Raw genomic sequence first — 22,688 nt, 5'->3', positions numbered from 1 at the left:
TGCATTGGCCGGGAATCGAACCCGAGTCCCTCGCGTGGGAGGCGAGAATTCTACCACTGAACCACCAATGCTGGCACATCTGCTATGTGCAAATGTCCACTTAGGTCTCTTCGCTCTCATAGTGAATGAAAGCAGCAATTTGAGGAAAGTTGACGGATGGTCGAGTGTGTGTTGTGACGATATCGAGACAGTCGACAATATTCAGCGCAGTTGATTCTGCAAATTGTTGCTTGATATTACAAGTCGTACATTCAAAACGATTTTGATAAAGACACTCTAATATTGTTGATTTGAAATAATTGGTGTAGAACCTGATATTGCTCGACATGGTATTTGGTACAAGAAAGAGAGATTGGATGGACACAGCGTTCTGAAAGGATGGCGGATCGGGTATATGGGAGCGGAATTTTACCCTGGCTGAACATCTCCGTTGCCTTTGGGCCTGATTTTTGCTCAGGGAGTTTCATTGGTTCAAACCGGATGAGCCCCGTTGTGTCCCCATTTTTAATCAAAAATCACCAATTGGTTTCTCACATCTTTTCAGCGGTGCAGAAGGCAGGCTTGACTTATCTCCAGCAGAGCATGTTTGAGCACCAGAGGACAGAATGCAAAGGGTTTGTCCACGTAACACACGGAGACGAAATGAAGATAATCTTTCAAGAAGTTTTACAGATTGAAGCCGGCACGTGAATTTATCCCAATTCAGTCGATCTCATGTGCGCAGAATGAAAATGTAAAGAATGCTGCATTGGCCTGGAACCAAACCCCTGGTTTCCCACCGGCAGACGAGGGTTCCACCACTGAACCGCTAATGCACACACAGCTGCAGGTTGCACGTGTAGCGTGTGATATATGTCTTGAATATGCAGTCTGCAAAGCTCCTGTGCAGCCTGCTTTTACAGCCGCGCGGTACCTGTGGGTTAACGAGCGAATAAGATAAGGCATAGACTTTGAAATTCACTGTGCTTTCGAAACCAACTGACAATCATGGTGCAAAATGCTCAAATAAATAAGAGCTGTAATTACCAGGCAGTGCTTCTCTCAGAGATAAAGAGATAATCCAGCCAAATGTTTACCTATAAGATTTCACGATATGGGATTTAATTTAAGTTACACCTTAAATTCAGTTTGATCACCGAATGTGGAGATTTATACTGTTATTTTCTTTGCGTGCTTCTCTCTATCTCTGTCTGCATTTCTTCTCTCTCTGTGTTTTCCCCTAATGGACTTATCAGGCTTCCTTGAACGGCCAGGTCTGGATGGGATATGGCTGTCGGATCTTCAGTCAAATGTTGTATTTCGACGGGATGATCTTTGCGATTTTCCGTCTCTGTTTTCGGAAAATATAAACCCAGATGGGATTCCCCCTCCTCAGGTCCCGTCACCTGCGTGTAATGGGAATGAGCCTGATCGATCACTCGGTCTTAATATCTGTATTCTCATTGCTTAAGAATAAGATAACGGGGTTACAGTTATTTTCAGGTCACATTTTAGAAATTAACACATGACAGATTGATTCGAAAACTAGAAGCACGTGGGATTAAAGGGCCAGTGGTAATGCGGGCACATAATTGGCTGAGGGATAGGAGACAGAGAGTAGTGGTGAACGGATGTTTTTCTGACTGGAGGGAAACATGCAGTGGGATCCCCCAGGGGTCGGTATTCGGACTATTACTTTTCTAGTTACGTATAAATGACTTGGATGTGGGAATAGGGAGTACAATTTCGAAGTTTGCGGATGTTACAAAACTTGACAAAGTAGTAAATAGTGAGGAAGATAGTAGCAGACTTCAGGAGGACATGGACAGAATGGTGAAATGGGCAGTCACGTGACAGATTTAACGCCGATCAGTGTGAAGTGATGCACTTTTGGAAGACGAACATGGAGAGGCAGTATAATCTAAATGGAACAATTTATGGGGGTGGGGGTGGGGGGGTGGGGGGTGGGGTGGGATGCAAGAGTAATGGGACCTGGGCGTGCATGTTTTGAAATCAGGGCAAGTTGATAAGGCGGTTTACAAATCATAAAGGATACTTTGCTTTGCAAATAGGGGCATTGAATACAAAAAAAAGGAAGTCATACTAATCCTTACAAATTTGTGTTTAGGCCTCAGCTGGAGTATATTGTACGGTTCTGGGCACCACACTTTAGGATGAAAAGGCATTGAAGAGGATTCAGAGCAGGTTGGCCTGGATGATGCCAGGGATGAGGGACTTCAGTTATTTGGAGAGATTGGAGAAGCTGGGATTATTCTCCTTACAGCAGAGATGGTTAACCGGAGACCTAATAGAGATATTCAAAATAATGAGGGGTTTTGAAAGTACAAGTAGGGAGAAACTGTTTCCTCCGGCAAGTGGGTCGGTAAACAGAGATCATAGATTTAAAATAATTGGGAAAAGAACGAGAGCGGAATTGAGGAGAATTTTTTCACACGGAGGGTTTGTTAAGATCAGGAACTCACTCTCTGAAAGGGTGGTGGAAGCAGATTCCACAGGATCATTCAAAAGGCAATTGGACATGTACATGAAGAGAACTAATTTGCAGGGAAAAATCTGGGGTGTGGGTCTAATTGGACAGTTCTTCGAAAGATCCAGCACAGGTACCACGGCGGAATGGCCTCCTTCTGTGCTGTAAGCTTCTGTGATTCTATGTTTACCTCCTGAATCATTACAATTGATGCTATTCAGTGTTGAGGAACCAAGAAAATTATTAACGTGATATTCGTCATCTCCATTCCCTTACCAATATCGCAGATTATAATGTACAGGCGGGGGTGGGACTGAATGGGGGATAGACTGCGGAGATTGGAATGGAAGCCCAGCAGAATGAACTTGGTCTCATCAGTTTTGTTAATTTTCCTACCAGTTGCCCGACGCAGGCGGTGAATCTTCTTCTCGAGAGAGGCTCGTCATTTCAGTTCAGAAGGAAAAAGGTATCAAGAAAATCGGGTGACACAGGCACGGAATGATCCGGGACTTGGAGCACATCCCTTTTAAACAGACACAAACACGGAATAATCCGGGACTTACGGCACATCCCTTTTAAACAGACAGACACGGAATGATCCGGGATATAAATCACAATTGTGGTCGATTAGTTTCTCTTCCGCTGATCACAAGATCAACTATTTTCACCAGGACACCGCTGTCCGTTTGATGCGTCGCGATCTCCCAATCTCTGCACCTTCGTGGAAGGAACTGTTGCTGATTGCAGCAAACAACCCAAAAAGCTCGGTCTGCCGTTTCGGGAAGCACGGGACTCACATCCACACCTTCTGGATGGAGTGAATGAGAAAAACAAGACTTGAACACAATCACGACGAGTATGGATTCGAACCCACGCGTGCGAAACACAATATATTAATAATCCGTTGCCTTAACATCTCCGCCATCGCATCACAAGAGTAACACTCCGAAAGTCCTTTTATTCAAAATGAAAATACTGGCTAAGTTGCCAATCTGAAATAATAACAGTCGATGCTGGAAATCGTCAGCAGGTCAGACAGAATCTTTCGATACAGAAACAGACTTAATGTTTCAGTTCGATGATCTTTCGTCTGAGCTGAGTCAGAATAAAAGCGCTTTCATTTTCTTTTTTTGAATGCAAAGCCCTGGACTCTGAGGACAAGAAAGTCGGACCATACAATGTGACCTGCCCATGCACCCAAATCGAGAATGTTGAAAATACCCAGTCAGCAGAAAACTTCGGTGGAAGAACAGATTTTGTCACTGCATGCAGCGTGGGGAATTGCCAGGATGCCAAGCATTAGGATTCACTCGATATTTTGTCAGAGAGGCCGTTGATGAATTTCAGATGGAACAGCAACATGTTGAAATCCAGTCGGTGTGTGAAAGAAAGCGAGTGCTGATGGAAGGGGCTGGGAGTTCAGCAGTGTGGGGCCGTGTGCCCAAACACAGCAGTTAAATCCGATTCTCAATTGGTGAACCCATCCAAAAGATCTGTTTGTTTGGTTGAGGTTTTTTCTTATTCGTTCATGGGATGTGACCGTCGCTGGCGAGGCCGGCATTTATTGCCTATCGCAAATTGCCCTTGAGAAGGTGGTGGTGAGCCGTCTTGTTGAACCGCTGCAGTCCGTGTGGTGAAGGTTCTCCCACAGTGCTGTTCGGTAGTGAGTTCCAGGATTTTGAACCAGCGACGATGAAGGAACGGCGATATAATGTCGATGAAAACATAAATTACAAAGGGAGATTGATAGATTAGGTGAATGGGCAAAATTGTGGCAAATGGAATTCAATGCAGACAAATGTGAGGTCATCCACTTTGGATCAAAAAAGGATAGAACAGGATACTTTCAAAATGGGAAAATGTTAAAAACAGTGGATGTCCAAAGGGACTTAGGGGTTCAGTTACATAGTTCATTGAAGTGTCATGAACAGGTGCAGAAAATAGTCAATAAGGCTAATAGAATGCTGGCCTTTATATCTAGAGGACTAGAGTACAAGGGGGCAGAAGCTATGCTGCAGCTATACAAAACCCTGGTTAGACCGCACCTGGAGTACAGTGAGCAGTTCTGTGCACCGCACCTTCGGAAGGACATATTGGCTTTGGAGGGAGTGCAGCGTAGGTTTACTAGAATGATACCCGGACTTCAAGGGTTAAGTTACGAGGAGAGATTACACAAATTGGGGTTGCATTCTCTTGAGTTTCGAAGGTTAAGGGGTGATCTGATCGAAGTTTATAAGATATTAAGGGGAACGGATAGGGTGGAGAGAGAGAAATTATTTCCGCTGGTTGGGGATTCTAGGAGTAGGGGGCGCAGTCTAAAAATTAGAGCCAGACCTTTCATGAGCGAGATTAGAAAACATTTCTACACACAAAGGGCGGTAGAAGTTTGGAACTCTCTTCCGCAAACGGCAATTGATACGAGCTCAATTGCTAAATTTAAATGAGCGATCGATAGCTTTTTAGCAACCAAAGGTATTAAGGGATATGGGCGAAAGGCAGGTATATGGAATTAGATCGCAGATCAGCCATGATCTTATCAAATGGCGGAGCAGACACGAGGGGCTGAATGGCCTACTCCTGTTCCTTTGTCCTATGTTCCGATATTTCCAAGTCGGGATGGTGTGTGACTTGGAGGGGAATGTGCCGGTGGTATTGTTCCCATGTGCCTGCTGCCCTTGTCCTGCGAGCTGGTAGAGTTCGTGGGTTTGGGAGGTGCTGTCGAAGAAGCCTTGGCGAGTTGCTGCAGTGCATCCTGTGGATGGTGCACACTGCAGCCACTGTGCGCCGGTGGTGGAGGGAGTGAATGTTTAGGGTGGTGGATGGGGTGCCAATCAATTGGGCTGCTTTGTTCTGGATGGTGTCGAGCACTCATCCAGGCAAGTGGAGAGTATTCCATCACACTTCTCACTCGCGCCTTTTCGATGGTGGAAAGGCTGAGGGGAGTCAGGAGGTGAGTCACTCGCTGCAGAATATCCAGCGTCTGACCTGCTCTTATAGCCACAGTATTTATGTGGCTGGTCCAGTTAAGTTTCTGGTCAATTGTGACCCCAAGGATATTGATGGTTGGGGATTCGGCGATGGTAATGCCGTTGAATGTCAAGGGGACATGGTTAGATTCTCTCTTGTTGGAGACAGCCATTGCCTGGCATTTGTCTGGCGCGAATGTTAATTGCCACTTATCAGCCCAAGCCTGGATGTTGTCCAGGTCTTGCTGCATGCGGGCACGGACTGCTTCTTTATCAGAGGGGTTGTGAATGGAACTGAACACTGTGTAATCATCAGCGAACATCCCCATTTATGGCCTTAGGATGGAGGGAAAGTCATTGATGAAGCAGCTGAAGACCATTGGGCCTAGGACACTGCCCTGTACTGTACACTACGTTTTTAAATATTACAGATAAGCAGAGCACTTGAGCAGTCACAGCTGTGACTTTGACTTTTCTCCCTCTCCTCTAGATCTCCCCCGCAACTGCCACTAACCAACCGCAATCTTCTGTCACACTTCTCCACGAGAAATTTCCGTGCCTCAGTTTTCAGATGAAATGACGTCCATCTCTTCAGTCACGGACAGCCCAGATAGAGTTTCTGAGTTTCAGGTCCCACTTTGCCTCAATCCTCCTTGAGGTACCATGAAAAAATGTCCTTCAGTTAATAATAATACAAATAAAAGTTCTTATCTTTTGGGGTTTTGTTTAGATTCCACGGCTTTTAAAGATCATTGCGGATATTTGACGAAGCGCCTCTTGATTGGCGGCTTCTCTTTGACAAAGATCCCGAAGCGATCATTGAGAGGCTGAAAATCAAGCTGTTTGATAAAATCACTGATACTTCGGTATTTATGTAAGCAGTATGGGTTCTGGAAGTGCTCAGGTTGTGAGTTCAAGTTTCACCTTCAACAATCAAACCTTTCAATCCGGGCATTTTGACTGGAGTTCAAAGTGCAACTGGTATGTTCCATGATGCATCTACTTCTTCGTGTTCCCATGTTGGCACTTGGGTTCCTCTGGCCTTCCGTCTTGCTTGAGCAGATGCGAGTTTCGTTGTTTTCGAGGGAGAGGGGGATCTCAGCGTCAGCTGTCATGGCAAAGGGGCCGGAGTGAGATCTTTAAATCGAAGGAACCAAACATACGATTATTCTTTTCGTTGAGCGGATATTCATCGGTTGGAAGTTTCGTGTGGGGAAAATTTGGAAGGGAAATATGCTGCCTGGTGTCTCTGTGTCACGGGTGAAATTATTCAGCTTACAGATGTTAATACGCTGAAAGGTCGAGAGGCCTTTTCCAACTCCCGTGTGGGACAAGTTCAGCTTTTGGGCCACTGGGTAAAGTGTTATTTTAATTCGTGCCAACGAATGACAAGTCATTTGGCACAAACAAGAAGGATTTTAAACTCACGAGTTCACTGTCCATGTTTCTTAGATCATGTTCAATAAAATCAAGGATACCCCTCAACACGTGACTGAGAATTTTATAACAGGGACCCTCACCCCCGTTCGACGTCTTCGAGGGATGATTCAGAGTCCTCTTATGAATATTTAAGATGGGAACTTAACGACGAGCGAGCCTGGGTAGCTCAGTCGTTAAAGCATTAAACTTTTAAAGCGGGTTGTGATATCAGAGTCCAGTGTTCAAGCTATAAATTTTGAAACAGCTGGTAAGTTCTGCCTTTGTTGCGGAGCAACAGCTCCGGGACAGACGATGCCTGTGATGTGTTGTCAAAGCTTCGGTGGTGTCTTGTTTACCAGGGATGGGCAGTAATGCGCTGTCTGTAGCGGGAATTGCAGCTTCCCGCCAGCAACGTGTGTTTGGAGAGAGCGGGGCCGAAAGAGGGGCTTAATGTTGTTTCTGTCGTGGCCTCAATCAATCCGGGAGCTGGGGAACATCAAACATCGAAAAACCGATGTTTGTTGCCGCGGCAGCAATGCTGTCTTTAACTGTGGTTATTAACCGAAGCTGCACTTCAGGAGCCTTTAATGATCTCTCACAAATCAGCTGAAATTATTCGCAATGTGCAGCTTTGAGAGGGGCTTTCTGCACCGTCAGTTCAGGAAACGTGAGTGAGTGTTGAACACTGTCTGTATATGTGTAGTGTTTGAGTTTGTATTGAACTACACAGAGAATGGAAAATATACCTGTTCTGTGAGGTGTGGTATTTTATTCACATTTAACCACAGACTGAATTCTTGCTTTTTTCACACTTATTGAATTTTAGTGCGTAACGTTTTCAAAATGTTTCTGCCCGGTTTCGAACCGGGGACCTTTCGCGTGTTAGGCGAACGTGATAACCACTACACTACAGAAACGCTGTTACACACGATCTTACAGGAAACCCTCAGAAGATAGCTGCCGTCTGCAAATGCTCTCAGTGTGGGAGACGGGTCCCTTTCCCGTTCAGGGGATTAACTTCCACAAAATATTTTACTGTATTAATTTCGCAATACTCATTAAACTCTGAAAAAAGACGAATAGTTGTTCAAATCGCCATTAATCAACTAATAACTTTTTGTTTCAGGCTGACGGAAATCCTAACTTTTTTTTATGTATTCATTCACCAGGCAGAATACAGCAAGTTCAGAGGGGATGTGAAAGAGGAAATAAGAGGGGTCAAAGAGAGAGTATAAGAATAGACTGGAGGCCAACATAAAAGGGAATCCAAAAGACTTCCACAGGCATGTAAACATTAAATGGGTCGTAAGAGCCCTACTCTGATTAGTGACCATAAAGGAGATCTACTCATGGAGGCAGAGTGGGTGGCTCAGGGACTAAATGAATACTTTGCATTTGTCTTTACCAAAGATGAAGATGCTGCCAGAGTCTCAGTATAGGAAGATATAGTTGAGATACCAGATGGGCGAAACATTGATAAAAAAGAGGTACTTGAAAGGCTATCTGCACTTAAAGTAGATAAGTCACCCGATCCGGATGGGATGCATCTCAGGTTGCTGATATAAGTAAGAGGGGAAATTGCAGAGGTACTGGCCATAATCATCCAAATATCCAAAGATACGGCGGTGGTGCAGAGGAGCGGAGAATTGCAAATGTTACACCCTTGTTCAAGAAAGAGTGCAAGGGTGAACCCAGCAACAAGAGGCCAGTCAGGTAACCTCAGTGTTGGGGAAACTTTTAGAAACGACAATCGGGGACAGAATTCACAATCACTTGGACGAGTGTGGATTGATTAGGGAAAGCCGGCACGGATTAGTTAAAGGCAAAACGAGTTTAACTAACCTGATGGAATATTTTGATGAGATAACAGAGAGGGTAGATGAAGGCAATGCAGTTGATACGGTGTATATGGACTTTAAAAAGGCATTTAATAAAGTGCCCCACTGTAGGCTTATCAGTAAGATTGCGGCCCATGGATAAAGGGGGCAATAGAAACATGGATACAGATTTGGCTAAGGGACAGGAAACAGAAAGTAGTGGTGAGCGGTTGTTTTGTGGACTGGAGGGAGGTGTACAGTGGTGTTCCCCATGGGTTAGTGATGGGACCACTGCTTTTCTTCATATATATTAATGACTTGGACTTGGGTGTACTGGGCACAACTTCAAAATTTGCTGATGAAACAAAATTTGGAATGGCGGTAAACACTGTGAAGGATAGTGATACACCTCAAGAGGTGATAGACAGACTGGCTGCTTGGCGGACACATGGCAGATGAAATTTAACGCAGAAACATGAATAGTGATACATTTCGCTAGGAAGAACGAGGAGAGGCAATATAAACTAGAGGGCACAAATCTAAAAGGGGCACAGGTTCAGAGAGTTCTGCGGGTTTATGTGCACCAATATTTGAAGGTGGCAGAGCAGGTTGAGAAAGCCGTTAAAAATCATACGGGATCCTGGGCTTTTTAAATAGAGGCATAGAGTAAAAAAGCATGGACGTTATGATGAACCTTTATCAAACACTGATTCGGCCACAACTGGAGTATTGTGTCCAGTTCTGTGCACCGCACTTTCGGAAAAATGTGAAGGCCTTCGAGAGGGTGCAGAAGAGATTTAATAGAATGATTCCAGGGATGAGGGACTCTAGTTACTTGGATAGACTGGAGAAGTTGCGTTGTTCTCCTTGGAACAGAGACGGTTGCGAGGAGAATTAATCAAGGTATTCAAAATGATGATGGGTCTGGACAGAATAGGTGGAGAGAAACTGATCTCATTGGCAGAAGGGTCAAGAAACAGGGGACATAGATTTCAGGTGACTGGCAAAAGAACCAAAGGTGAAATGAGGAAAAACTTCTTTACACAGCGAATGGCTAGGACCTGGAATGCACTGCCCGAGGGGGTGGTGGAGGCAGATTCAATCATGGCCTTCAAAAGGGAACTGGATAATTTCTTGAAAGGAAAAGAATTGCACGGCTACGGGGAAACGGTGGGGGAGTGGGACGAGCTGGATTGCTGTTATATCGAGCCGAATGGCCTCCTTCCGTGCTGCAACCTTTCTCCGAAATCTATGATTTCATGGGATTTGACCGTCGCTGGCAATGCCAGCATTTATTGTGTATCCCTAATTTGCCTTGAGAAGGTGGCGGTGAGCCGCCTTCATGAACCGCTGAAGTCCGTGTGCTGAAGGTTCTCCCACAGTGCTGTTCGGCAGGGAGTTCTCGGATTTTGACCCAGCGTCACGTGAGCATGGTGTGTGACTTGGAGGGGAATGTGCAGGGGGTTTTGTTCCCATGGGCCTGCTGCTCTTGTCCTTCTAGCTGGTAGAGGTCGCGGGTTTGGGTGGTGCTGTCGAAGAAGCCTTGGCGAATTGCATGGCTACAGTGCATCTTGTAGATGGTACACACTGCAGCCACGGTGCGCTGGAGGGAGTGAATGTTAAAGATGGTGGATGGGGTGCCAATTAATCGGGCTGCTTTGTCCTGGATGGTGCCTAGCTTCTTGATTGTTGTTGAATATGCATTCGTCCAGGCATGTGGAGGGTATTCCATCACACTCCTGACTTGTGCCTTGTAGATGGTAGAAAGATTTTTGAGAGTCATGAGCTGAGTCACTCGCCGTAGAATGCCCAGCCTCTGACCTGCTATTGTAGCCACAGTATTTAAGTTTTTTTATATATATTCGTTCATGGGATGTGGGCGTCGCTGGCGAGGCCAGCATTTATTGCCCATCCCTAATCACCCTTGAGTGGTGGTGGTGAGCCGCTTTCTTGAACCGCTGCAGTCCGTGTGGTGAAGGTTCTCCCACAGTGCTGTTCGGCAGGGAGTTCCAGTATTTTCACCCAACAGTGATGAAGGAACGGCGATATATTTCGAAGTCGGGATGGTGTGTGACTTGGAGGGGAACGTGCAGGTGGTATTGTTCCCATCTGCCTGCTGCCATTGTCATTCTTGGTGGAAAAGGTCGTAGGTTTGGGAGGTGCTGTCGAAGAAGCCTTGGCGAATTGCTGCAGTGCATCCCAAAGATTGTACACACTGCAGCCACTGTGGGTCGGTGGTGAAGGGAGTGAATGTTTAGGGTGGTGGATGGGTGCCAATCAAGCGGGCGGCTTTGTCCTGGATCGTGTCGAGCTTCTTGAGTGTTGTTGGAGCTGCACTCATGCAGGCCAGTGGACAGTATTCCATCACACTCCTGACTTGTGCCTTGTATATGGGGAAAGGCTTTGGGAATCAGGAGGTGAGTCACTCGCCGCAGAATACTCAGCCTCTGACCTGCTCTTGTAGCCGCACTATTGGATGGTCCAGTTAAGTTTCTGATCAATGGTGAACCCAGGATGTTGATGATGGGGGATTCGGCGATGTTAATGCCGTTTAATGTCAAGGGGAGGTGGTTCGACTCTCTCTTGTTGGAGATGGTCATTGCCTGGCACTTGTCTGGCGCCAATGTTACTTGGCACTTATCAGCCCAAGCCTGGATGTTGTCGAGGTCTTGCTGAATGCGAGCTCGGACTGCTTCATTATTTGAGGGATTGCGAATGGAACTGAACACTGTGCAATCATCAGCGAACGTCACCATTTCTGACCTTATGATGGAAGGAAGGTCATTGATGAAGCAGCTGAAGATGGTTGGGCCTAATGCACTGCCCTGCAGAACTCCTGCAACAATGCCTTGGGGGTGAGATGATTGGCCTCCAACAACCACTCCCATCTTCCTTTGTGCTAGGTATAAATCCAGCCACTCGAGAGTTTTCCCCTGATTCCCATTGACTTCAATTTTACTAGGGTTCCTTGGTGCCACACTCGGTCAAATGCTGCCTTGATATCAAGGGTCTGTACCTCTCACCTCACCTCTGGAACTCAGCTCTTTTGTCCATGTTTGGACCAAGGCTGTAATGAGGTCTGGAGCTGAGTGCTCCTGGCGGAACCCAAACGAGCATCGGTGAGCAGTTTATTGGTGAGTAAGTGCCGCTTAATAGCATTGTCGACGACACCTTCCATCACTTTGCTGATGATCGAGAGCAGACTAATGGGGCGGTAATTGGCCGGATTGGATTTGTCCTGCTTTTTTGGACAGGACATACCTGGGCAATTTTCCACATTTTCGGGTAGATGCCAGTCTTGTAGCTGTACTGGAATAGCTTGGCGAGAGGGGCGGCTAGTTCTGGAGCACAAGACTTCAGCACGACAGCCGGGATGTTGTCCGGGCCCATCGCCTTTGCTGTATCCAGTGCACTCCAGCCGTTCCTTGATATCACGTGGAGTGAATCGAGTTGGCTGAAGATTGGCTTCTGTGATTTTGGAGATATCGGAAGGAGGCCCAGATGGATCATCCACACGGCACTTCTGGCTGAAGATGGTTGCAACCGCTTCAGCCTTGTCTTTTGCACTCACGTGCTGGGCTCTGCCATCATTGAGGATGGGGAGGTTTACAGAGCCTCCTCCTCCCATGACTTGTTTAATTATCCACCACCATTCACGACTGGATGTGGCAGGACTGCAGAGCTTTGATCTGATCCGTTGGTTGTGGAATCGCTTAGCTCTGTCTATAGCATGTTGCTTCCGCTGTTTAGCATGCATGTAGTCCTGAGATGTCGGTTCACCAGGTTGAAACCTCATTATTTGGACGCCTGGTGTTGCTCCTGGCATGCTCTTCTACACTCCTCATTGAACCAGGGTTGATCCACTGGCTTGTTGGTAATGGTAGAGTGAGGGATATGCCGATCCATGAGATTACAGATTGTGCTGCTGCTGATGGCCCACAGCAACTCATGGATGCCCAGTTTTGAGCTGCTGGATCTGTTCTGCATCTATCCCATTTAGCACAATGGTAGTGTCACACAACACGTTGGATGGTATCCTCAGTGCGAAGACGGGACTTCGTCACCATGAGGACTGTGCAGTGGTGTCATGGAACAGATGCATTTGCGACAGGTAGATTGGTGAGGACGAGGTTGGTTCGCTCAACACCCAACGCAGGCCCACTCTCGCAGCTATATTCTTCAGGACTCGACCAGCTCGGTCAGTAGTGGATATTGAAGTCTCCCACCCAAAGTACAATCTGTGCCCCTGCCACCCTCATTGCTTCCTCCAAGTGGTGCTCAACATGGAGGATAACTGATATCATCAGCTGAGGGAGGACGGTAGCTGGTAATCAGCAGGAGGTTTCCTTGCCCATGTTTGACCTTATGCCATGAGTTTTCATGGGGTCCAGAGTCAATGTTGAGGACTACCCAGGGCCACTCCCTCCTGACTGTATATCACTGTACCGCTACCTCTGGTCGGATCTGTCCTGCCGGTGGGACAGGACATCCCCAGGGATGGTGATGGAAGAATCTGGGACGTTGGCTGAAAAGCATGATTCTGTGAGCATTGCTGTGTCAGGCTCTTGCTTGACTCGTCTGTGGGACAGCTCCCCCAATTTTGGCACAAGTCTCCAGATGTTAGTGAGGAGGGCTTTGCGGGGTAGCTGGGCTTGTTTTAATCTTTGTCGTGTCCCGTGCGGAGTGGTCCGTCCGGTTTTATTCTTATTTTGACTTTTTTTTCAGCGGGATTTATACAGCTGAGTTGCTTGCTGGGCCATTTCAGAGGGCAATTAAGAATCAACCACATTGCTGTGGGTCTGGAGTCATATTCAGGCCAGACCGGGTAAGGACGGCAGGTTTCCTTCTTTGAAGGATATTCGTGAAGCAGATGTGTTTTCACGACAATCCGGTAGTTTCATAGCAACCCATTACTGATACCAGTATTTTAATTCCAGATTTTATTTAATTAATTGAAATTAAATTCCTCAGCTGCCGTGGCGGGATTTGAACTTATGACTTGGAGATTATTCAGCCAGGCCTGCTGGATTGCTATTTCAGTGACATCACCACTCTGCTGCCGTACCGTATCTGTAGAATAACATATTGATTTCACTCTGTTTATTAATTAGTATTGAAAAACCCGCATTCCCACCGGTCACACGGAGATGGGGCCTATTTTTAATAAACTATTATAGGTGACGTTCGGTCTAAAAAATAAAGGTGACTAAAAAGCAAGAAAAAAACAAATAATGCGATTTGGTTCCAGTTTGGTTGTGATGAAGAAACAGAGGTGACGTTGGAGCCAGTCTCACCTTTATTCTGCCAATAAAAACAGGCCCATCCGTGTGAGCCGTGCGAATGCGGGTTGATGTTCGGGAGCTCGTGGGCCACGGACTCTGCCTCATGCTGATTGGGACATTCCGTTACTGCGGGTTAAACAGCGCTGCTATAAAAAGGGGGAGTCGGCTTTCCCTTATCACTTACTTAGGAGAGTTCGCTTGTTATAATAGAGGGGTTGGGGGATTCTTGTTTTGTTATTTGTTGTAATCTGTTCAGCTCAGCCGCCCTCTCTTCTTTTCCCCGCCGATAAATGTTGGTTGTCTCCTAAAAACCGCAAAGACTGCGGATTTCCGGGAATTGAAGCCATTGAGTGTGTGCAGAGAGGCTGCTGCTTCGATGCGGGGAATCGGGATGCGCCGCCATGTTTCTATTCACTGGACAATTTGCCAGGTGTGTGTATTCTTGGTCTGTCTATATTCTGGGCCAGGACTTTCCAGGGTCACCCGCAATCCAGCTGCACGCGGTTTCCCTGGACAGTTTCATCTCTCTCCTTCCTGTCCTACAACGCCAGTTGGAAATTCAAACGTTTCCAGTTCGGAGAGTGGAACCGGTGGTGGGATTGGGAGCTTCCAATCCCGCAGAGTAGATTTGATGGTGGGATTGGGGGGTGGCTGTTAATCAGATACAGAAAGGGCAATAGTTAATCGCCCTTTGACCCAGTATCTGGAGTTCGAATCATTCTACTGTTGCTCGATAACTTGGGAGTCACACTGAGGAAGGGCAGAGTGAACGAGCTCCGGCACCTGCTGCCACTGACCATTTGGATTTCATATTTGATTTCTATCGGAGATGCGGGCAATTTCAGTCCAAGCAGCGCGGTGATGAGCTGTAGTTGGTCCACTGGTCTCCATTAGACAGATAATGGGGTGGGATAGAAACTGAAACATGGATGGGGTTTGTCCCCCTCCCGGTAACTGTTCCCTTGACCCTCCCCGTGGGGCAACTAACCGCCTTCCATTGCCTCTCTTGCAGTCTGCACCAAGGATGGGCGGGTCCTGATCGCGATCTCCAAGGATTTGACGCTGCCTCCTGTAAACCTAACAACCCTCCATCTGAAGGATGGAGACGGAGCTGAGTGCAGTCCAACCGTGGCCTCTGCAGACACTGTGCTCTTTCAGTTCGCAGTCACTGAATGTGGCGCTACTCAGCGGGTAGGTATTGCGGGCTGGGAGTCCCGTCAATGGCTCAGTTCGGGACTGATGGTCTTCTGTCTCTTGTAGCTGGACGGGGTGAACATCCTGTATGAAACGGATGTGTTGGGTGAGTTTGAGATCTTGGATGGCGCTTTGGGATCGGTGACCCGGGACAGCTCTTTCAGGTGAGAATAGGAGCACATTCAGCGGGTAGAGACAGTGAGGAGCTGAATTCTCCAGCTGTGTCCGTTCTCTTGCAGGCTCCATGTCCAGTGCAGTTACAAGGGAAGCCAGGAGTCTGATCTGCAGGTGAAGCCCAGAGTTTACAGCCTTTCTCCGCCACTGCCAGCTACTGAGGCCGGGATCCTGCTTCTGGAGCTGAGACTAGCGAGAGGTAACGAGTGCTCGCTGATAGTAGTGTCCAAATTCAGTCTCTCTCCAAATAGTGCCCGCCATTCATCTTTCTCTTTCCAGATGGTGGCTACCGGAGCTGGTATGTGGCCAGTGACTACCCGATCCTGAGTGTGCTCCGGGACCCCGTGTTTGTGGAGGTTCGTGTCCTGAACCGGAACGATCCGTCCCTTGTGCTGGTGCTCAATGACTGCTGGGCGACCCCCACCCCAGAGCCGTATTCGGGGCTCCGATGGGACCTCCTGGTGGAGAGGTAAGGGATCGAGTGAGGGGGCTTGAGGCAGTGTGGGGATTGGGGAGAGGGCGACATGGGTGGGGATTAATACAGAAATCGTTACTTCAGTCCGGGTTAGTGATTGGGGAAATATTCCTTCGAAGGTGACATTTTGGTCCATTCTCCGGAATAATTGGGTTGATGTAAACCTATAACCGTGTGGCCATCTATTGGAGGTCTCCTCTCCCCGTGACGCCCCTCTGTCTCTGTTCCAGGTGCCCCTTTGCTGGTGATAACTACAAAACCCGCCTCATACCAGTAAACGCTGCTTCCCATTTGCGGTTCCCAACTCACCATAATCGTTTTGTAGTCAGCACGTTCGCTTTCTGGGACCGAGTTTCGGGCCGGGCTCTGACCGGAGAGGTGAGTTTCCTTCAGTGCTTCTTTCCCCGTCACTTGGTATCACTTGTTGCCTGGATCTTAATAAGTGAGCAGGCCTCTGTTGGTCGGTTGACTGTAGAAGCATTAATCTGACTGCAACCTGTGGGATTGACCATACCGCACTGTCCCTTTGCAGGTTTATTTCCACTGTAGTGCTGAGGTTTGCTACCCTGCCACCCGAGAGAACTGCACGGCTCCCTGCAGCTCCAGTAAGTACCTGCGATCTGAATAGAAACTAAACCCTGATTGGGAGGGGTGGGTGTGGGACATCTGGACATGGGGCTCCCTCACCCTGTGCCCAGTGCTCGTCCACTTGCTGAGTGTCCCGGATCTGGGAACTTGTCCCGTTCCATTCGGTGCCGGTTTCCATTAGACTAGCAATCTAGGTCAGCGGGTCTGAGCACATCTTGCACCAGGTCAGTAATTGTGAAGGATGCTCTAATCCTTGAGTTGGGATGAATGAAGTATTTTTGGTTCCTTGCTACTTGCCCGGATGCTGAGCTGTCCTAATTGCCGATCCCTGAGGAGCAGAATCCCCATTGTTGGCACGGGTGTGTTCCACATCCGGTTCGGAAGAGTCCACCCTTGGCCTCGTAGAACATTTAACCAGCATCTAATTGTCCCCTTTCTGACACCGGGAATTCAGGGTGGAACCGAACGGATGTCCCGGGGCCGGACACCTGGCCAATTGTCAAAGTCTCATGAAACTGCGGGTCAAAGTAATGCATCAAACAGTGTCTCTTCACCAGGAGACCAGACTGGCCATTGTGGCGGCAGCAATTGCAAACTCTGCTCAGATGCCGCGTCCTTCTGAGAATCGGTTTGGTGAGAACCGGATTCAATTATAGCCGGAACTCTAAACTCAGTCCGGTACCCAGGGCCTTGATGTTTTTTGCATGAGGCCATCTGATTCAGGATTTGCAGAGAGCTGAAGATTTAATCATTCACCATAAACTGTCTCTTGTTCTCCTTGTCCCCCAGAAAGGCGAAGAAGCGCCGATGACCGGTCTGGGGTCTTGGTGACCGCAAATGGACCCATCCTTTTCCTGGAAGGTGAAGCGAGGTTGGCTGCTCGAATCCACCAGGACGAGAAAGGTAAGCAGTAAGCTCCACTTGTGTCTAGTGATGGAGTATCTGGTGCCCATCTAACCCTGGATTCTCCCCACAGATGCTGCTGTTGATTCACCCTCCCGTGTTCCTGGATTGGCGATTGGGGTAGCGCTGCTCTCCTTGGCCCTGTTGGTCGGGACTGTTGCTATGTGGAAAATGGAGCCTGGCCGCAGGGTGGGCTCCGAGTGCAGCTCTATGGAACTGTAGATGTCTGTTGGATAATAAACTCCTGTTATAGATGATTGCAGGTCTCGTGTTATCTTCCAAATGCTCGCTGGATTTTACTCTTTGCAGTGAGTTAACTTGGTGCCTGGTTTGAGAATTGTTTGTGCAGCATCCGACGGCTGCAGCCAACAATTACCCCTGCCCCCACCCCCACAATTCGGATTGAGATCCGGGGCAAAGTTGCGGTGGGTTTGTCGTAAAATGGTGTCGGGCAGGAATGACTGGTTCATTTGCCTCTAACTCTGAACCTGTGGGTTGGTCCTGGGCCCATGACTCTGGCATTACCTGTTCACTGAGGGCATCGATTGACCAGTTTGCCAAGCCTGAAGTGTTGGGCTCTCCTAGCATGCCTGCTGGCTGCTGATCTCTCCAGCTTTTGGAACAGGAGAATGGACCAGATGAATATGTGGCTGCAGGGATGGTGTGGGAGGGATTTAAGTTCCTGAGACATTGGGACCGGTTCTGCGGAAGGTGGGACCTGTACACGTGGGATGGGCTACGCCGGAGCAGGACCAAGACCGATGTCCTCGTGAAGGTGTTTGCTAGTGCTGTTGGGGATGGGAATTTGAGCAGGGAGGCGGAGGAGGTTGAAACAAGACAGAACGGGAAGAAGCAATAGTGGAAGGCAGAAAAAACAAATAGGCTCACAGTGTAAAATAATACTAAGATGGCTAGCAATCTTCAAAACCAGTCTAAAGGCGTTGTCTTAATGTGCAGAGCATTCGCAATAAGGTAGATGTATTAAATGCAGATCGATATTAACGGGTATAATATAGTTGCGATTATGGAGACATAGTTGCAGGGTGACCAAGGATGGGTACTGAACATCCACGGGTATTCAATATTTAGGAACGACAGGCAAAAAGGGGAAAGGAGGTGGGGTAGCGTTGCGAGTAAAGGAGGAAATCAATGCAATAGTAAGGAAGGATATTTCCTCCGAAAATCAGGATGTGGAATCTCTATGGGTGGAGCTAAAACACCAAGGGGTGAAAGCGTCGGTGGGGGTTGTCTATTGCCCCCTCCCCCCAAGCTGTAGGGGAGGGCATTAAACCGAAAATTAGGGACGCATGCAAGAAGGGTACAACTATAATCATGGGTGACTTTAATTTACACATCGATTGGTCAAGCTAAATTAGCAATAATACTGTGGGGGAGGAATTCCTGGATTGTGTACGTAATGGATTTCTCGACCAATATGTTGAGGAACCAACTAGAGAACAGACGATCCTAGAATGGGTATTTTGCACTGAGAAAGGATTAATTAACAATCTTGTTGTGCGGGGTCCCTGAAGGAAGAGCAACCATAACTTGATAGAATTCCTCATTAAGATGGAGAGTGAAGTAGTTGAATCCGAAACTAGGGTCCTGAATCTAAATAAATGAAATTACGAAAGTATGAGGTGTGAGTTGGCCAGGATAGATTGGGGAACTTTACTAAAAGGGATGACGGTCTGGAGGCAATGGCTAATATTTAAAGAACGTGTGCACGAATTACAACAATTATTCATTCCTGTCTGGCGCAAAAATAAAACAGGAAAGATGGCTCAACCGTGGCTTGCAAAAGAAATTAGGGATAGTATTAGATCCGAAGAGGAGACATATAAAATTGCCAGAAAAAGCCGCAAGCCTGAGGATTGGGAGCAGTTTAGAATTCAGCAAAGGAGGACAAAGAGATTGATTAAGAGGGGAAAGATAGAGTAAACTAGCAGGGAACATAAAAACTGACTGTAAAAGCTTCTATAAAAATATGTCAAGAGAAAAAGATCAGTGAAGACAAATGTAGGTTCCTTACAGTCAGAAATGGGAAGTTATAATTGGAAACAAAGAAATGGCAGAACAATTAAACACATACTTTTTGTTCTGTCTTCACAAAGGAGGATACAAATAACCTTCCAGAAATGTTAGGGAACCAAGGGCCTAGTGAGGGACAAACTGAAGGAAACAAGTATTAGTTAAAAAAAAAATAGTGCTCGGCAAATTAATGGGGCGAAAGGCTGAAAAATCCCCACGGTCTGCTAATCTCCAACCCAGAGTACAAAACGAAGTGGCCCTGGAAATAGTGGATGCATTCGTGATCATCTACCAAAATTCTATGGACTCCTCAACGGTTCCTACAGATTGGAAGGTGGCAAATGTAACTCCACCATTTAAAAAAGGAGGGAGAGAAAAAACAGGGAATTACGACCAGTTAGCCTAACATCAGTCGTGGGGAAAATGCTCGTCTATTTTAAAAGATGTTAATGCAGAACGCTTGGAAGGCATCAATGGGATTAGACAAAGTCAGCATAGATTTGTGAAAGGGAAATCATGCTTAACAAATCTACTGGAGTTTTTTGAGGATGTAACTAGTAGAATAGATAGGGGAGAACCAGTAGATGTGGTGTACTTGGATTTTCAGAAGGCTTTTGATAAGGTCCCACACAAGATGTCGCGTGCAAAATTTAAGCACATGGGATTGGGGGGAATAGACTGGCATGGATTGAGAATTGGTTGACAGACAGGAAACAGAGTAGGAATGAACGGGTCTTTTTCCGGGTGGCAGGCAGTGACCAGTGGGGTACCGCAGGGATCACTGCTTGTGCCCCAGCTAGTCACAATATATATCAGTCTGGTAAACCTTCGTTGCACTCCCTCCATGGCAAGGACATCCTTCCTCACATAAGGAGACCAAAACTGCACACAATACTCCAGATATTGGTGTGGCCTCACCAAGGCCCTGTATCAATGCAGTAAGACGACCCTGTTCCTGTACTCAAATCCTCTTGCAATGAAGGCCAACATACCATTCACCTTCCCAACCGCTTGCTGCACCTGAATGCTCGCTTTCAGCGACTGGTGTCCAAGGACACCCAGGTCTCGTTGCACTTCCCAATCTATCACCATTCAGATAACAATCTCTCTTTATTTTTACAACCAAAGTGGATAACATCACATTTATCCACGTTATACTCCATCTGCCATGTTGTTGCCCACTCACCCAACTTGTCGAAATCAAATTGGACAATATGTGATATGGATGAGGGAACGGAATGTAACATTTCCAAGTTTGAAGACGACACAAAGCTGGGGTGAAATGTGAGCTGTGAGGAGGATGCAAAGAGGGTCCAATGTGTCGTTGTGGACAATGCAAGGACAAATCAAGTATGAAAATACTCAACTGGGAAGAGCGAATTTCAGCGAGTTGAAAAGGGATCGGGTCCAGGTGGATTGGAATCAAAGATTGACAGGTAAAACAGTAAATGAGCAATGGGAGGCTTTGAGTGAGGAGATCGTTCGGGTACAGACTGGACACATTCTTACTCGGGGAAAGTTAGGGCATGCAAAACTAGAGCTCCCTGGATGACAACAGAGTATTTGAGACAGCATTTTGTACATTCTGAATACCAATGTCCGGACAGGTGTGCCCGCGGTATCAACCACAACCTCGTCACCTGCACGCTGACAGATAAAAAGCGGCCACATTCTGCATCAGTGAGATGAAATCCGAGAGCGGTTTCAAGGTCCATTGCAATTGCAAGTAGAATGCGTTCAGAGGACGTGAGATCATTGAGATACCTCCAAACACCCTGCCAGTTTGAACAGCAGCTCAACATCAAAAGTCTGGGGGGGAAAAAATGAGTGCTCGTCCGGGATTTGAACCCGGGATCTCTCACATATTTCAAATCACAAACCCGAAGCGAGAATCATAGCCCTAGACCAACGAGCCCGCTGGAAAAAAAACAACAAGCATTAATTTCTGACTATCAGCGGCCACTTTCCCCAAATCTCCCTGAAAGTACCGGAAATAAAAATGTGTCCGGACATTAGTGAAGAATCATAAAGCCAATGTCTTCTCTGTTGGGTTTTGTTTAGGTCTCCCGACGCTGATAAAGAGGATTAGGGACAGTTGATGAGTTAATGGTTGTAACGGTGCAGATACTCCGGTGTAACGGTGCAGATATCCCAGTGTGAGGGTGCAGATACACCACTGTGAGGGTGCAGATACTCTGCTGCAAAGGTGCAGATGCTCGGATTTAAAGGTGCAGATACTCCGGTGTAATGGTGCAGATATTCCGGTGTAACGGTGCAAATACTCGGATTTCAGGGGGCAGATACTCGGATGTGAGGATTTGTTGCCGCGACTGAAATGCGGCTTAGAACTGTTGTTATTATCCAAGGCAGCGCTGCAGGATCCTTTCATGATCTCTCACAAATCAAGTGAAACCCATCGGAATGTGAATATACAATTTTGCGTTTCCAAAATAAAAGGGGGTGACATTCATTGTGGAAACAGTCTGGTGTCGGTCACTGCATAAATATCCATGTCAGCGTGAAGCGGCTCTCCTGCAACCTTCGGACCTTGTCGATCAAGAAGAATTCAGATTTCCGCGAAGCCAATCACAGGTCAAATGGTGGAAGATCGGCCGTGCTCAGCTGGCCATCGAAACCGAGCATTTGTTTTGCAGCCAAAACAAACATCAGAACAAGGAAATGCGATACCATGAAGATAAAAGTTTCCCTACTGTCCTTGGGTGGGATCAAACCACCAAACTTTCGGTTAATAACCGAACGCGCTAACCGATTGCGCCACAGAGACAGCGCACGTTTGCTGTTGAACTACTGATTCAACGAACTAAAAATTCAGGTTGCAGCGATCAAAATAAATTCTCTCTGCTATCAGTTAACTTTTCCAAAATAAAGTGTGTGAAGTTTGCACGACCGAAAATCTGTGCTCTATTATTCCTGAACATTAAACTCACTTTGCCATTAAACGCCTGTATGTTGGAAGGCTCAGTCCCCTAATGGTCGAGAGGATTGATTTCTCGAGCTGTGATTCGCCATTCTCTATTCCAGTAATATTCAGGTTTGCTGAAAATGAGATGAGATGAAATGAGCAGGTCCGACGAGCAGGTCTGTGACACGACTCGGTGTTTACAAAGTTGTCTCTTGCACTTACAGTGAAGCGGACGGCAGTTTTCACTCTTAAACCAGTAACCATGATGTTCAGAAAAAGTGTGGCCGAGACAAACTCGATTTCAGCGGGGTGACACTGGGTCAGAGTAAAGTTCAGTTCATGCGATTGCCGAGTGGCGAGAAGGTGGATTTGGAACTCCTGTGAGGCTGCGCTGCGAGTTGTCCAGATCTGCTTGGAGCGATATTCACTTCAATTCATCACTGACAGGG

General features: G+C 47.1%; 1 protein-coding gene and 3 non-coding genes across 4 annotated transcripts; 1 reads left to right on the top strand and 3 right to left on the bottom strand.

Moving 5' to 3' along the window:
- trnag-ccc (transfer RNA glycine (anticodon CCC)) lies at positions 1–71 on the bottom strand. Its single transcript has one exon. It is a non-coding gene; the product is annotated as a tRNA-Gly (tRNA).
- Positions 72–7,696: 7,625 nt separating this feature from the next.
- trnav-aac (transfer RNA valine (anticodon AAC)) lies at positions 7,697–7,769 on the bottom strand. The gene has a single exon. It is a non-coding gene; the product is annotated as a tRNA-Val (tRNA).
- Positions 7,770–15,211: 7,442 nt separating this feature from the next.
- LOC137335946 (zona pellucida sperm-binding protein 4-like) lies at positions 15,212–17,544 on the top strand (the record flags this gene model as incomplete). Its single annotated transcript, XM_068001455.1, has 7 exons — positions 15,212–15,309; positions 15,385–15,518; positions 15,599–15,788; positions 16,025–16,172; positions 16,327–16,399; positions 17,172–17,285; positions 17,359–17,544. Coding segments are annotated over 7 exons (906 nt in total), but the record flags the coding sequence as incomplete, so codon positions are not given.
- Positions 17,545–22,027: 4,483 nt separating this feature from the next.
- On the bottom strand, positions 22,028–22,101 carry trnan-auu (transfer RNA asparagine (anticodon AUU)). Its single transcript has one exon. It is a non-coding gene; the product is annotated as a tRNA-Asn (tRNA).
- Positions 22,102–22,688: the final 587 nt, after the last annotated feature.

Source organism: Heptranchias perlo, chromosome 20 (genome assembly GCF_035084215.1).
Source record: "Heptranchias perlo isolate sHepPer1 chromosome 20, sHepPer1.hap1, whole genome shotgun sequence".
Taxonomy (NCBI): Eukaryota; Metazoa; Chordata; class Chondrichthyes; order Hexanchiformes; family Hexanchidae; genus Heptranchias; species Heptranchias perlo.
The sequence above is the reverse complement of the archived record's forward strand: the minus strand, read 5'-3'. Positions and strand labels throughout refer to the sequence as shown.